The sequence below is a fragment of the Corticium candelabrum genome, chromosome 8 (assembly GCF_963422355.1).
Source record: "Corticium candelabrum chromosome 8, ooCorCand1.1, whole genome shotgun sequence".
NCBI lineage: Eukaryota > Metazoa > Porifera > Homoscleromorpha > Homosclerophorida > Plakinidae > Corticium > Corticium candelabrum.
The window spans coordinates 4,788,971-4,803,970 of record NC_085092.1 but is presented as its reverse complement, the minus strand read 5'-3'; the positions used below and the strand labels follow the sequence as shown (position 1 = coordinate 4,803,970).

Genomic DNA, 15,000 nt, shown 5'->3' with positions numbered 1-15,000 from the left:
AAGCAACATTGCCAATCCGGAACAGTGGGTTGGCATGTCCTCAATGGTGTCAACGTGTCCAATTGCGTTTGTATCAAGTTGGGCCGTTCTCTAGATTACCTCCCTCAATCATTTGGTGATCTCACAGACTTAGTCAAAAATATCTCCGCAGTCCAACATCCAGGTCACAACGAATCAATTGCCTCTCACCTTTTGCAGGCCCTGCCAGGAAATAAGAGCCTCGTTGATCTTACCAACAACCCGTAAAAGCTACAGCAAAAGCTAAAATCGGAGCAAACGCAACAAATTGTGTCCTCTATTCTCTCAAACCCACTATCTCAGCGCTCAGCTGCTCAGTTCAGGTTGCTACAAGGACTTGGAGCAGGCACATGGCTTGACTCAATACCTCCTTCTGCGAAGCTTGCATTAAAACCCAGTGATTTTCGCTTAGCAACGCGCATGAGGTTGGGTCTTGAAATGCCTCTTGGTTCTGTTGTCCCTATATGCGAATGTGGCAAAGACATTGATAAAGACGGCTATCACCGTCTCACATGTAAGACCGGCGGTGGGCCAATATGGACTCACGAGACATTGACTAGTGTTTGGAGCGACTGTCTACAGCATTTGAAGATGACCCATCAGCGAGAACCAAGGAATCTTTATGTTAATAGTGATGACCGCCCCGACATCGTTGTCTTTGACGCTCAACAGGGTTGTGGCATTGAGCTGGACATCTTGGTGGCCCACCCATGGGCACTACATGTGATCTCTCGAGCAGCTCAGGAAGACGGTGTGACCGCAGCTGCCCGTGAGGTCAATAAATCAGAGAAATATGCTAGAGAAAGGGATGTATGGAGCCTCCCTTCCAACTGCATCCCATTAGTGTTCGAACACTTCGGACGTTGGGGCTCAGAGGCAGCTCAATTCCTGCACCGCCTGTCACTTCAGACTATAGACGAAGACGGAAGAAAGAACAGTCGTGATTTTAAGACATTCCGGCGTAGATGCATGTCGGTAGCTTTGCAAAGATGTAACGCTAGCGTCATTAGTAGAAAGTTAGCAAGGCTGGGACATTCTAAGATCCTTACAGTTGACAGTTCATTCGCACGTAGTTAAATTATGGTGTCGGCCGTTTGGGCCAGACTAGAATGTAATAGTGTTGTTCTTTGAAAATATATGTATTGACAAACAGACAGACAGACAAACAGACAGACAAACAAACAAACAGACAAACAGACTAACAAACAACCAAACAAATAAAAAGAAAGACAGACAAACAAACAAAAATGTACATCAGACTAACGGCCAGATAACCAAAGTACTGACAATACCTGCCAATTTGTAGCAGTCGATAAACTGTCACTGAATGCAGAATCTTCACCATCAGATAGACGATGAACAGAAGTAAGAAGTCGTCGCCGGTGAATGTCCTTCTCTCGAGGCTGAGCAACACATTTGAAGCCACAATATTAGAAGAACAGAGAGACCAAGAAAAATACAAACAAAATAAACAAAAAACAGACAAACACACACACAAACAAACAGACACACAAACAAAAACGAAACAAATAAACAAACAAACAAACAGACAGACAAACAAAAAAACAAAAACAAACAGACAGACAGACAAACAGACAAGAAGACAAACAAGCAAACAAAGAGACAAACAAACAAACACAGACTACCAGACAAACAAACAAGAAACAAAAGAGTCTGAGACAAACAAAAAGACAGACAAACAGACAAACAAACAGACAGACAAACAAACAAACAAACAAACAGACAAACAGACAGACAAAGAACAAACAGACAGACAAACAGACAAATAAACAAACAGACAGACAAAGAACAAACAAACAGACAAAGAATAAACTGACAGACAAACAGACAAATAAACAAACAGACAGACAAAGAACAAATAGACAGACAAAGAACAAACAGACAAAGAATAAACAGACAGACAAACAGACAAATAAACAAACAGACAGACAAAGAACAAACAGACAGACAAACAGACAGACAAAGAACAAACAGACAGACAAAGACAAATAAACAAACAGACAGACAAAGAACAAACAGACAGACAAACAGACAGACAGACAAACAGACAGACAAAGAACAAACAGACAGACAAAGACAAATAAACAAACAGACAGACAAAGAACAAACAGACAGACAAACAGACAGACAAACAGACAGACAGACAAACAGACAGACAAAGAACAAACAGACAGACAAAGACAAATAAACAAACAGACAAACAAACAAACCAACAGACAGACAAGCAAACAGACAGACAAAGAACAAACAGACAGACAAACAGACAGATACACAGAAAACAAACAAACACACAAAACAAACAGAAGCATGTGTTTGTACTCTTGCATAAACTGATAGTTGCACCATATCAAGTTTACATTACAATCATTTACAAATAAACAGACAAGCAAGAAAGCAGGCAGACACATCAAGTGTCTGGCCACAAGATCACCTTCACTTCTATATACGGTTTTTTCCTTTTCCAAGCATATACGACCAAGTTTGCAACCATGGACGCAGTGAGGAAGCAGATAGTCATCACCACACTGCCAAGTCGCTGAGAAAAAAAGCTGAGACAAACGGTGTGATCAGTGTGTGTGTGTGTGTGTGTGATCAGTGTGTGTGTGTGTGTGTGTGTGTGTGTGTGTGTGTGTGTGTGTGTGTGCGTGCGTGTGTGTTGTGGTGTGTGTGTGTGTGTGCGTGCGTGTGTGTTGTGGTGTGTGTGTGTGTGTGTGTGTGTGTGGGTGTGTGTGTGTGTGTGTGTGTGCGTGTGTGTGTTAGATGGTGTACGCATGGTCACGTGATTATACTTACTTCCAGTTGAAGTATTCGTATGCGCTGTAATTGACAACAATGAAAGATAGAACGATAGTGGAGATAAACATTGTAAGAAATATGGACATTCCGGTGAAACGTAGGTAGACGCAAAGCATAAAATATGCCTGAGAGAGACAAATATGAGCAGATGATATTAAAGGTTGTGTGACAGGTCAGCTTGTGTGTTGGACAGACAAATAAACAGACAAATTGATAAACCAACTGACAGACAGACAGACAAACAAAAAGTGAGATAGACAGAGAAACAAACAGACAAACTGACAAATCAAATAGCCGACAAACAAACAGACAGACATGTTGTACCTAGCTCTAGGGTCTAGCCTCTCGTATGTAGTTTCAAGTTTTATGTTGTTACTAGTGTTGGACTTTAGTTACAGTTATGTACTTTGCAGTGATGTATAATAGTTCCATGTTTGAAAATATATGTATTGACAGACAGACAGACAGACAGACAGACAGACAGACGGACAGACAGTGTAATAGTGCTGATGTATAAAAATATATGTATTGCCAGACAGACAAACAAACTGACTGACAGGCAGATTGACAGACAAACTGACCAACAAACTGACTGACAGACAATAGAAAAGCAAGCAGTAAGGGACAAACAAACATACAACTAACGAACAAACAGTAAAGACAGACCAGATAAACAAACACTGCAAACCTACAGGTAAACGAAAAACAGATGCCTGACAACTTGCCAGTCATGCAAACTGTCCAAAACAAACAAACAGACAGGAAAGTGGAAAAAGAACAAACAAACACTTACATACAAACACAAAGACAGACAAACACACACACACACACACACACACACACACACACACACACACACACACACACATTGACACACGCACACATTGACGCACAAAATGGACAATGGACAATGGACAAATGTTAAGCCCTCCACATCTTTCAACGTCAACCTTGAGGTCAGTTGCGAAGATAGCTCTCCCTGCCTCTAGAGACAAGGCCTCATTGATATGCACACACACACACACACACACACACACACACACACACACACACACACACACACACACACACACACAGTGACCACACAGACAGACACAGACACAGACACAGACACAGACACAGACACAGACACAGACACACACACACACACACACACACACACACACACACACACAGTGACCACATAGACAGACACAGACACAGACACAGACACAGACACAGACACAGACACACACACACACACACACACACAAACAGACACCCACCCACCCACCCACCCACCCACCCACCCACACACAGACACCCACCCACCCACCCACCCACCCACCCACACACACACACACACACACACACACACACACACACACACACAATACCAAATTACCAAAATCCAACTTAAGCAAACAACAGAAAGCAATGCTAATGTGTCGTGCTGATATGCTGACCAAGGTATTAACAAGTATCGGAATGTCCATCATACGACGATAATCCTGCATGAACCCACCAACACAAACACAGACAATCAACATCATCTATCTCATAATCTCAACAGAAGATGACTGACATGACTTCTTGTTCTTGGATCATTCTGTAGGTAAAAAACACACCAACAAAAATTTAATTGCAACATCAAATTAAATAATTATGCTAATTAATTAAAGTAACTGAACACAAACTAAAGTTTAACTGCAACATCTAATTTATTTATTTAATTAAATTTATTAAACACAAACTAAAAGTTAATTGAAACATTACATTAATATATAACTATTTATTATTAATTATATAACTATTTATTATTAATTATATAACTATTTATTATTACACTCAAAGCATAATATAATCATTTCATTTCATAATTGGCAGTCACTACTATAGGTTTGCCTCACTGAGTAAACTGATTTATGATAGAGTAGCAAGTTTCTGAGTTTTTTAGAGTTTCTGCAATTGCTGTATTATTGACATGGACAATATTTAAAAATATATGACATTGTGTACACAATATTTAACTATACAAAGTGTAAATCGAGTAGCAATCATCACAATTGATGTTATGTACACATCCGGGTGCCACGCGCTGGTTGCCATTCAACCGAGTCTACTTTGGTCACGTGTTTTACCACGTGTACCGTTGGTCCTGCCGTGCTTACCAAATCACGTGGTAAACACGTGCACGAAAAACCTAGACGACGAGGTTGCCATGTGCCGAGGATGGCGGTAAAACGTCACTCCAGAGCTGCCAACTCTCCCACATTGAGTGGGAGACTCCCGCATTTGGGACCCTTCTCCCGCCTACCCGCATTTGGCATCAAATCTTCCGTATTCTGACCATTGGTGGGCGTGCCTGTTCTGTGTAACCATTCCCCTACTAGATTAGTACATACTTGATATCCGGATATATCAACGTCTATGTGCCAGCCACTCTCTCCATCCGGCTCTTTCATACTTGATTGGTCACAAATTATCAAAGTCTCTGGGTCACAATATTGACATAGAAGGAGTCGGTCAGGCAAAACTGTCCGAAAGTGAAAAAGGGAGAGGAGCTGGCTGTCCGACTACCAAGGAGTTGTATATCGCTGGCAAAACGATCGAAGAAGGCCAGAGAATCTAAAACATCCGAACTAGCAGTGAGAATATTAATGTGTATATATACCTCGTTCATAGATTTTGTCTGCCTTATATTTTAATAACAGGCAGTTGTACGTACAAGTTCTGTGTTTTACATTTGTTGCAGCTTGCTTATTTAAGTTAAGTGTACTGTAATTAATTAATTAATTAATTAATGGCTTCTACTCCAACCGAGCATGCAAATATTTAGCTTTTGATAATTGTATAATATTTACATATTATTTAACATTTATTACAATATAAAATTTATTGATATTAATGCAATTGTCAGCGTGTCAACATTTTTTAAAGCTCCCACATTCTCCCGCATTTTTTCCTGCATACTCACGCATTTTGATTCAGCTAGGTTGGCAGGTCTGTCACTCTCATTCACTCATTACCTAATTTCAAACTCATACTTCAATTTTACCTCAAATACTACGTCTTTGATTCCAATTCGATCGCCAGCGACGTCAAAAAACGGCGGCAGGTACGTAAACTCGAGAATGGCGAGTGCTATGATGCCGGTTGCGACCAAACTGTGGAAAAGCGTCAGTCCAAACCGTAGGTAGTGTTTCCAGTTCGACGCAGCGGCTGTTGGCATTGCGCTGTCGTCATTGAGTACAATCTACTCAGCAGCAACGCACGCGAGCAAGACATAATCACATCCGGGAGTAAACAAAATTATGACGTCGCGAGCAAGACAATCACATCCGGGAGTAAACAAATTATGACGTCACGAGCAAGACATAAATCACATCCGGGAGTAAACAAATTATGACGTCATTCACAAACTTTTTGCGCGCATTTTGTTTGGAGCCGCAAGGCATCTCAATTAATTAATCAAACAGTTACTTAAAACTTAGAAATAAAGATGTAGAAATTGTAGTGTTTCTAAAACAGCTCAAAATCTAATGTATTCCGTGGTCAGTAGGTCACGTGACTTTTGTCTCGCATGTCGGTCGTTTCTGTGTCTATCGCAACACCTGGCTATCATACTTCTACTCTGCTTTTCACTCCCTCGCATCGCCAATGTCAAATATCGACCAAGACGAGGAGGGTCCCCCCGAGGGTGACGTCGACGAGGAAGTCCTTGAAAAATGCCTTGAGCAAATCCTCTCGGCTCTCATGACTCCGGCCATAGACGGAGTGTACGCAGTCGTCGAGGCAACCAAAGTGCGCCGCAACCGCTATCTAGAGAAACATTCCGGTGACGTGGAGTCTGCAGTGTCTGCAGCCATTGAATACAATGCAAACATGTCGAGACTGAAAACGTTGCTTGTGAGCTTGGTGCCGGGAGTTGGAGTCCCGGGGAGTCTTATAGTTCCCGTATGGAACCAGATTCGGACTGTTGCACTGATCGCCTGTTTGTATGGTTTCGATGTCAGCGACTCGGACGTGCAGTGTGATATATTGTTGTGCCTTGTTGAGGCTGATGCGAGGAAGGTGGGGAGGAAGGTAATGGGCGAGGTCGGTCGGAAGGTTGCTAGGGAGTTGATCAAGAAGGTGACGTCGAGAGCGACTGCTCGTTTGATCTCGAAGTTTATTCCGTTCGGAGCGATGTACGATGTGTTGACCGATTCGTCGGTCGGCGTTGGTAAACATGCTCAAAAATATTTCAGGTGGATATATACGTTAGTTAATATTAATTAAAGTATTAGTACATTTTAGTTATATGTATTAGTCCAAGAATACAATTGATTTTGGGTCAGCAGTTGCAGACAGGTGAGTTCTGTTGTTTATGTCCAACGGGTCCTAGCAATTGCAAACATGAATTACACTGTTCTGGTGAGAAAACTCTCTCAAGGAAGTTTCGCGTGTACGATTAGCTGTTTGTCTATTGTCTCTGGTTGCCACGTACGACATAAAGGAATTAATCCTTCATGATTGGGCCACACTAAGGAGGCGTGGCACATTCCTGTAGAGTGACAGACAAAACCAGCCTGCCAGCCAGCCAGACACAGTCCCCAGACCGGAAGTCGGTTCAGCTCTATACATTTAGAGTACGGTACTCGCCAAGTCTCATGACTTTTACAAAGTACCTTTTCTTTTAGGCTCATAGCTGAATAATAAATTTTGATTAAAATTTAAATTTTATTTATTAATTTGCAAATTTAGTTTAACTGTAAATACTTTAAATAATTTCTATTTGAAATTTTTTGCTAATCTCATTTACTCATATAATTATCTACCCAATATATACCACATTGATATCAATATCCTGACCTTGTGTTAATTAATAATCCCCAAAATTATTTCAATTTTTAATTTGTTCGTGTTCCAATCACCTATTGCTCTGTTCTAGGGCACAGGCCAGTACATCAGAAGGCTCTCTCATGCTTCAACGTGTGGAGAAGGAGTCACTGGATGACGACCAGAAGCTTGACCTCTTATCAAAGGCTCATAAACTGTTTGAGCTTGGGGAGGAACCGGAGCTTATAGCGAAGGTGGAAAAGCTACAACACAATATACGGGAATTTGGAAGTGACATCAGAACACAAATTCCGGGAAAGAGTATATTTGGCTTGCTACAAGCATTTGTTAGTCTTATATTCCAATTTCTGAACTCTATACTGCAGCTTGTGTTGCTCGCTTTGAAATCCGTATATTGGATGTTTGCTGGTAACAGAGAAGAGTAGGATAGATAGATAGGTAGGGAGATTGTGTGTGGTTTATGTGTAAGACCTGAAATGGATATGTGATTTGTGTGTATATGAAATGGCTGCTTACACACACACACACACACACACACACACACACACACACACACACACACACAATGAAACACACACACACACACACACACACAACACACACACACACACACACACACACACACACACACACACACAGTGACACACAGTGACACATACACACACACAGTGACACATACACACACAGTGACACACACACACACACACACACACACACACACACACACACACACACACACACACACACAAACAAACAAACAATAATCAATCAGATTCAATGGAACACAACACAACTCAACATCACAGCAGCAATGCTAGCAATGGTCGCCTCAATATTTTTCCTCTACCAACCTACGTCCACATAACCACCAAGCGATTAAAAGATAAAATACAAGTAAAACATTCTAATCCAACTTTGGAGCAAAATAATCGAATATCGTTCTCTTCTGACTCCCACTGCTCTGCATACTTACCGTATCTACATGATCACACGTCACGTGACTACCTTCCTCGTCTCTCATTGGATTACTCAACAAGTTCGGTGAGAGGTGTTTACCATGGCAACCAATACCAGGTTTGTGTTGTTGCTGTAGAATCTGGTTGATAGTCACCAGTTTGAGTCGTTTATTGCTGCTGTTTGTACAGCCCGCTGGCACAGAGTCGTCGTATTCGCTTGACTCATCCTTCACTCGCTTACAAGGATGTTCGTCTGTATCCAGTGATCCATACCCGCTCTCTACCGACTGCAGGTCTGATTCCAACGAGTTCGACAACACGGACTCATTCTCTTTGTCTTCACCAATTAAATCAAGTTTCAGAGCGTGTGTATGTTTACCGGTCATGAATTTCAAAATTGAGGTATTTACTGAATTCTTGGTTGATATCAAGTTTGGTGATGTCACACTTGTTGGCGACGACACGCTGCTTTGACTTTCTATGTTTATTAAACTGACGTCTTTTAGTTGGCATTTCCCAACCACTCGGTGATGGGGGGTGTCGGTGTGTTTGTCATGGTTTCGATCGATTCGCCATACTCGGACTGAGCAGTCGTCTGAGCAAGTAATGAGTTTTGTGAAGTCTTGAGGCGACCAGGTGACACTGCTGACCTCCATTGTGTGACCGATGAGAGTGTATGGTGGGCTATCTGGCGAATTGACATCCCAAATGTATGCATGGTTGTCACTTGATCCACTCAATAAGAACCTGATAGACAACAGACAGTTGTCTGATGCGTTGAGAGATGTACATCTCTAATATAATAATTAATGTATTGTGAGATGCATCCCTCCAATACAATAGTCTAGTGTATTGTAAGATGCATCCCTCCAATACAATGGTCTAGTGTATTGTGAGATGCATCCTTCCAATACAATAGTCTAGTGTATTGTGAGATGCATCCCTCCAATACAATAGTCTAGTGTATTGTGAGATGCATCCCTCCAATACAATAGTCTAGTGTACCGTAAAATGCATCCCTCCAATACAATAGTCTAGTGTATTGTGAGATGCATCCCTCCAATACAATAGTCTAGTGTATCGTAAAATGCATTCCTCCAATATAATAGTCTAATGTATTGTGAGATGCATCCCTCCAATATAATAGTCTAGTGTACCGTAAAATGCATTCCTCCAATATAATAGTCTAGTGTATTGTGAAATGCATCCCTCCAATACAATAGTCTAGTGTATTGTGAGATGCATCCCTCCAATACAATAGTCTAGCGTATCGTAAAATGCATTCCTCCAATATAATAGTCTAATGTATTGTGAGATGGATCCCTCCAATACAATAGTTTAGTGTATTGTAAGATGCATCCCTCCAATACAATAGTCTAGTGTATTGTGAGATGCATCCTTCCAATACAATAGTCTAGTGTATCGTAAAATGCATTCCTCCAATATAATAGTCTAATGTATTGTGAGATGGATCCCTCCAATACAATAGTCTAGTGTATTGTGAGACGCATCCCTCCAATAAAATAGTCTAATGTATTGTGAGATGCATCCCTTCAATACAATAGTCTAATGTATTGTGAGATGCATCCCTTCAATAGAATAGTGCAAAGTAATAGCCGACTGACCACATTGACATACATAAATCCCATGACATTTATTTCATTCCTTCAACATTACGGTAAGTAATAGCCAACTCCATACCTGTCATCTGCACTGAGGGCGGATCTCACATAGAACGTCGAGTTCAGATGACCGTGAAATGAACACAACGGCTCCTTACTGAAATTCACACAACTGTACACATAAATGCTAAAACGCATAATAATTAATTAACTACACAATAAAATTATATTAATATTAACTAGCATACACATCATCGGTACAGCTGGCAAATAATCGAGAGCATGTTGAATCCAAGACTAGCGATGAATACCCTGTTGATATCAAAGAGAAGAGTATTGTATTCTACTAATAGCCACTTCCAAATAATGAGACGATTGCAACCAACCATGCTGTCTCTGTCTCCTGCCAGCATACGGAAATTTCTCCCAACACGTCGGCTCTTTGCCGGTAACATTGATCTTCCGAATGTCCCAAAATTTGATCTCACTAATATCAATTATTAGTCATTAAAATTAGTAATTGTTATCAATGAGGTGTACAAACTATGTGTACTTTGTATATAACAGATATAATAGTGTGTGTGTGTGTGTGTGTGTGTGTGTGTGTGTGTGTGTGTGTGTGTGTGTGTGTGTGTGTGTGTGTGTGTGTGTGTGTGTGTGTGTGTGTGTGTGTGTGTGTGTGTGTGTGTGTGTGTGTGTAATACCACAGAGTCATACTTGTCTGATGCTCCTGCTGAGACAACAGTGTGGTCATGTTGAAACAAGACACATGTAACACTTTTGTGATCTCCACGCTGCAATCAAATTTCAAATCAGTAAGATGTTTGAATGCCTTTAATGGATTCCCTAGACATATACAAACTGATAATATTTTGTACACACACACACACACACACACACACACACACACACAACTCAATACACACACACACACACACACACACACACACACACACATACACACACACACACACAACTCAAATACACACACACACACACACACACACACACACACACACACACACACACACACACACACAATCATCACATCCTGATACTTGCCTACTATTTAATTAAATTAGGTTAGTATTGTACTTAATATCACGTGACTAATATAAGTAAATGACCAAACGGCAACTGCCAATCTTTTCTGCAATCACATCAATTCACAGAGTACAACTTGCTACTGTAGTACAAATCATTGACCATTTGAGAAATTCTCATATTAAGACTGCCCTCGTCAAGTATCTCAAAAGATCATTTATTATCATTACTGTTAATATTGATTTATTTTTATTAATTTATATTAATGAAATAATTTAGTTTAATACAAAACATAGACTCACTCCAAATGATTTCTGTTTCGTCAATCCTGATCTCCGACGCTTGTTTTGAGACGGTTTGGAACCTCCAGCAACTTGCAGTAAAGGAACATGAGCATTGGCAATAATTAACGTTGAAGCAACTGCACAATCAAACAGAAACCGAGTGATGCAATGATAATCAGACAATAAAACATCAAATATAAAACATTACAGATATTGATATTAATATTAATAAAAATCAAGTGTTAATATTAATAAAAAATCAAGTGTTAATATTAATAACAAGTGTTAATATTAATAAAAACCAAGTGTTAATATTAATAAAATCAAGTGTTAATATTAATAAAAATTAAGTGTTAATATTAATAAAAATTAAGTGTCAATATTAATAAAAAATCAAGTGTTAATATTAACATACAAACTTTTTTATTTATAATAATTTAAAAATTGATATTAATTTATTTTAATTTGCAAACTAATTGAGTACAGATACCACAGTGTAAACAATTTGTGACACCTGATGCTTGTCTGTTGCAACGAGTGTCCCATATCATGATGTTGCCATCACGACTGCCACTAACAAATACGTCTGTTGACGCACAAGTGATTAGTGGCATAAATTGATTGTCACTGATATCAACTAACTCGCATCGTTTCTCCTAAAGTTAATCGACTTGATGCTGCTCTGGTGACCGATAAATTTAGTGATGGGTGTGTGGTGGATTGTGTCCCACAGAACACACGTTTGGTCACCAGATGCGGTTAACTACAGAAAAGGTGTTGAAATGTCAGTTTGACTGTAAATCATGCACACACAGATGGACACACACACACACACACACACACACACACACACACACACACACACAAACATGGACACACACACATACATGCACACACACACATGCACACACACACACACACACACACACACACACACACAACTCGTTATCTCCCATCTAACTCACCAATTTCGGCTCAGTCTCATTCCAGGCCAGGTCAAACACTGCATTCATATGTGCTGACCATTCTATTGCAACAGGTACATAATATCAATAATCCTCACTGCGATGGCATATTATGTTAGTCACCTGCAATGGTAGAAAACTCTACCATCTTGTTGGTATCAATGAGCTTGACAAAACCATCTTCATCTGCTATTGCTAGAATGTGAGTTGAACCTGCAGCTAAAGGTAAGCATTGATATCAAACGTACGTGTAAAATAATTTGACAACAAAAATGAGAACTGAATGAGAGTCTGTAGGCAGGCAGACAAACAATAGGCAGCAAAACACACTGAAATATATTAAACAAACACACAGAATGACACACAATTTAAAATTAAAATTTGAAAATGTTCAACTCATGAATCGTCATATCTAGCTGTCTATCTACAATGTCGCAAGTATCAACCACAACTTTGTTCTCCTGTTGTGTTCAACTGTTGTCAAGATCGGTGTACATGAATGTGTCTCTACGAGTTCTCAATGAGTGAATACTCACTACAAAATTCTCTTGTCTTCAAAATAGAGAAGAAATGGACAGACAGACAACAGACAGACAAACAGACAGACAGACAGAGAGAGAGACAGAGAGACAGACAGAAGAAGAAAGACAAACAGAGAAAGAGACAGAGAGACAGAAAGATACACAGACAGACAGACAGACAGACAGACAGAGAAACAACATATAGACAGAGAGACAGAGAAACAACATATAGACAGAGAGAAAAACAGAGAGACAAACAAAAAGACAGACAGACAAAGAGACCGAAAGACAAACAACAGACAGACAGAAAGACAAACAGAGAAAGAGACAGACAGAGAGACAGACAGGACAGACAGGCAGATAGACAGACAGGACAGACAGGCAGATAGACAGACAGAGAGACAACATATAGACAGAGAGACAAGCAGAGAGAGTGACAGAGAGACAGACAGAGAGACAAACAAAAAGACAGACTGACAGAGACAGACAAAAGACAGACAGACAGACAGACAGACAAAGAGAGAGAGAAAGACGACAGACAGACAGACAAAGAGAGAGAAAGACGACAGACAGACAGACAGACAGACAGACAGACAGACAGACAGACAGACAGACAGACACACACACACACACACACACACACACACACACACAGATTAACGACAGACAGACACACAGACAAAGAACTAGACAAACAAAAGACACACAGACTGACAAACAGACCAACAAGCAAGCAGGCAGACAACCAGCTCCTACGATACCTTTACTGAACGCGCAGCCAAAGGGCGGAATCTCAACCTACAAAGAGTAGCAATCAAGCAACACAGCAACACACACCCGGCAACGCAGATGCTCAACCTACACCCAACTCGCTGTTCTCCACCACGTGCTCGTCTTCAGAGTAACACACAAAATCCTCCAAGAGATTTCTACACGGCGCGACTCTGCAACTGCGTCCTGCACGACATACAAGTAAGGATGAGTTCTACTGCATCGTGACGTCATCGAGGAAACGTAGCGGTGCTTTGCTCGCCTCTAGGAGTTGGCAGTTGGCGTTGACGTAGAAAACTGGGGATGTTCATAGCATCAGCAGATCGACTAGCTTTAGAGAGATAACCGTTTGGCGGTTTTGAGTATTCGCGCCAAATTACATAACGCGCGCAAGCCAATTGCGCCAAATCGCGTAGGGTTACGTGTACACCTCGGAGCCCACACACAATGAAGCGCGACAATGCGTTATTGCGCTTTAATAATCACAGGTTTACGACAAGCCTGTCCTCCTAGAATTAAGCTACAATGTGCACAGCAAAATGCACAAATTTTTTAAAAAATATTTAATTATTAAAAATCTAATGACGTCACGCTCACGACAGTCCCGTATGTGACAATGTCGGACGGCGCGGAGGCTAGCCGTTCGCCGTGGGAGGCAATAGACGAGCACTGGAGAGCAAGGATACAGTTCATTGAAGAGCACAAAGCGACGTACGGGCCGGACAAAGCGCTAACTCTCTCGCACGTGTGGCACAACGTCTACTATCACGGCGCACGGTATCCGCCCGACGTTCAACAGCTGGTGTCGCGCTGGGAACCCAATCTCGACGACCTACCCGTGCCGCTCATAAGCAAGAAGAAAGAAATCTCCGGCGGTTCATCACTGAAAGCCGCTACAACCCCATTGGTCGGCACCGACTGTGACGTCACCCCACTGATCACTGATGCCGATCTCCCGGATGTCGACTTATCCAGTATCTCTCACGAATTGCTATCCTTGTCGAAGAAAGTGTTCATCGAGGAAATTTCAAGTATAAAGGAACCGGTTAACTCGATCTACAACTGTGCACAGAAATCGAAAATTTCGATAAAATTTGACGAAATACGAAATCAAGTGAAGAGAGACTCACAAGTGATGCTCACTGCCATACTCGACGGCGTCCGTGTTGCCTCAGCGGCCG

General features: G+C 41.0%; 5 protein-coding genes across 6 annotated transcripts in view; 2 read left to right on the top strand and 3 right to left on the bottom strand.

Annotated features, from left to right (window-relative positions):
- The window catches only part of LOC134183368 (uncharacterized), a 9,221-nt gene extending 3,171 nt beyond the window's left edge, over positions 1–6,050 (bottom strand). The window contains exons 1-6 of the mRNA XM_062650875.1: positions 5,873–6,050; positions 4,400–4,423; positions 4,281–4,325; positions 2,833–2,960; positions 2,471–2,588; positions 1,311–1,421 (exon numbers count right to left, since the gene is read on the bottom strand). Of these exons, the coding sequence (XP_062506859.1) occupies positions 1,311–1,421; positions 2,471–2,588; positions 2,833–2,960; positions 4,281–4,325; positions 4,400–4,423; positions 5,873–6,046 (600 nt within the window). The 5' untranslated portion in view covers positions 6,047–6,050. The remainder of the gene's footprint in view (positions 1–1,310; positions 1,422–2,470; positions 2,589–2,832; positions 2,961–4,280; positions 4,326–4,399; positions 4,424–5,872) is intronic.
- LOC134183369 (NADH-ubiquinone oxidoreductase chain 5-like) lies at positions 1,428–2,454 on the bottom strand. The gene has a single exon (XM_062650876.1). The coding sequence runs from the start codon at positions 2,445–2,447 to the stop codon at positions 1,449–1,451; it is 999 nt and encodes a 332-aa protein (XP_062506860.1). The 5' UTR covers positions 2,448–2,454; the 3' UTR covers positions 1,428–1,448.
- A 335-nt stretch (positions 6,051–6,385) lies between the features above and the next one.
- On the top strand, positions 6,386–8,149 carry LOC134183426 (uncharacterized). Its single transcript, XM_062650957.1, has 2 exons — positions 6,386–7,064; positions 7,748–8,149. The coding sequence occupies exons 1-2, from the start codon at positions 6,475–6,477 to the stop codon at positions 8,079–8,081; spliced, it is 924 nt and encodes a 307-aa protein (XP_062506941.1). The 5' UTR covers positions 6,386–6,474; the 3' UTR covers positions 8,082–8,149.
- A 319-nt stretch (positions 8,150–8,468) lies between these two features.
- On the bottom strand, positions 8,469–14,814 carry LOC134183413 (denticleless protein homolog). Of its 2 annotated transcripts, none has more exons than XM_062650942.1 (13): positions 14,656–14,814; positions 13,911–14,005; positions 13,810–13,846; positions 12,651–12,746; positions 12,528–12,589; positions 12,205–12,325; positions 12,077–12,148; positions 11,581–11,699; positions 10,952–11,028; positions 10,621–10,721; positions 10,483–10,546; positions 10,314–10,421; positions 8,469–9,359 (listed from the first exon to the last, which is right to left on the bottom strand). In XM_062650942.1, exons 1-13 carry the CDS (start codon positions 14,666–14,668, stop codon positions 8,561–8,563), a joined length of 1,764 nt encoding a protein of 587 aa, XP_062506926.1. In that variant the 5' UTR covers positions 14,669–14,814; the 3' UTR covers positions 8,469–8,560. The 2 variants fall into 2 exon arrangements, with proteins under 2 accessions (XP_062506926.1, XP_062506925.1); XM_062650941.1 differs by lacking the exon at positions 14,656–14,814 and adding an exon at positions 14,082–14,238.
- The window catches only part of LOC134183414 (uncharacterized), a 1,887-nt gene continuing 1,156 nt past the window's right edge, over positions 14,270–15,000 (top strand). Inside the window, exon 1 of the mRNA XM_062650943.1 lies at positions 14,270–15,000. This exon is cut by the window's right edge and continues 1,156 nt beyond it. Within this exon, the coding sequence (XP_062506927.1) occupies positions 14,436–15,000 (565 nt within the window). The 5' untranslated portion in view covers positions 14,270–14,435.

Excerpts from the sequence above, each read along its gene's own strand:
- LOC134183369 (XM_062650876.1), bottom strand. The coding sequence starts at position 2,447 with ATGTGTCTGCCTGCTTTCTTGCTTGTCTGTTTATTTGTAAATGATTGT.
- LOC134183426 (XM_062650957.1), top strand. The coding sequence starts at position 6,475 with ATGTCAAATATCGACCAAGACGAGGAGGGTCCCCCCGAGGGTGACGTC. Across the intron at positions 7,065-7,747 it reads CATGCTCAAAAATATTTCAG|GGCACAGGCCAGTACATCAG; the intron begins GTGGATATATAC and ends GCTCTGTTCTAG.
- LOC134183413 (XM_062650941.1), bottom strand. The coding sequence starts at position 14,130 with ATGAACATCCCCAGTTTTCTACGTCAACGCCAACTGCCAACTCCTAGA. Across the intron at positions 14,006-14,081 it reads CCAACTGCCAACTCCTAGAG|GACGCAGTTGCAGAGTCGCG; the intron begins GCGAGCAAAGCA and ends TATGTCGTGCAG. Across the intron at positions 12,590-12,650 it reads AGAGTTTTCTACCATTGCAG|AATGGTCAGCACATATGAAT; the intron begins GTGACTAACATA and ends CTGTTGCAATAG.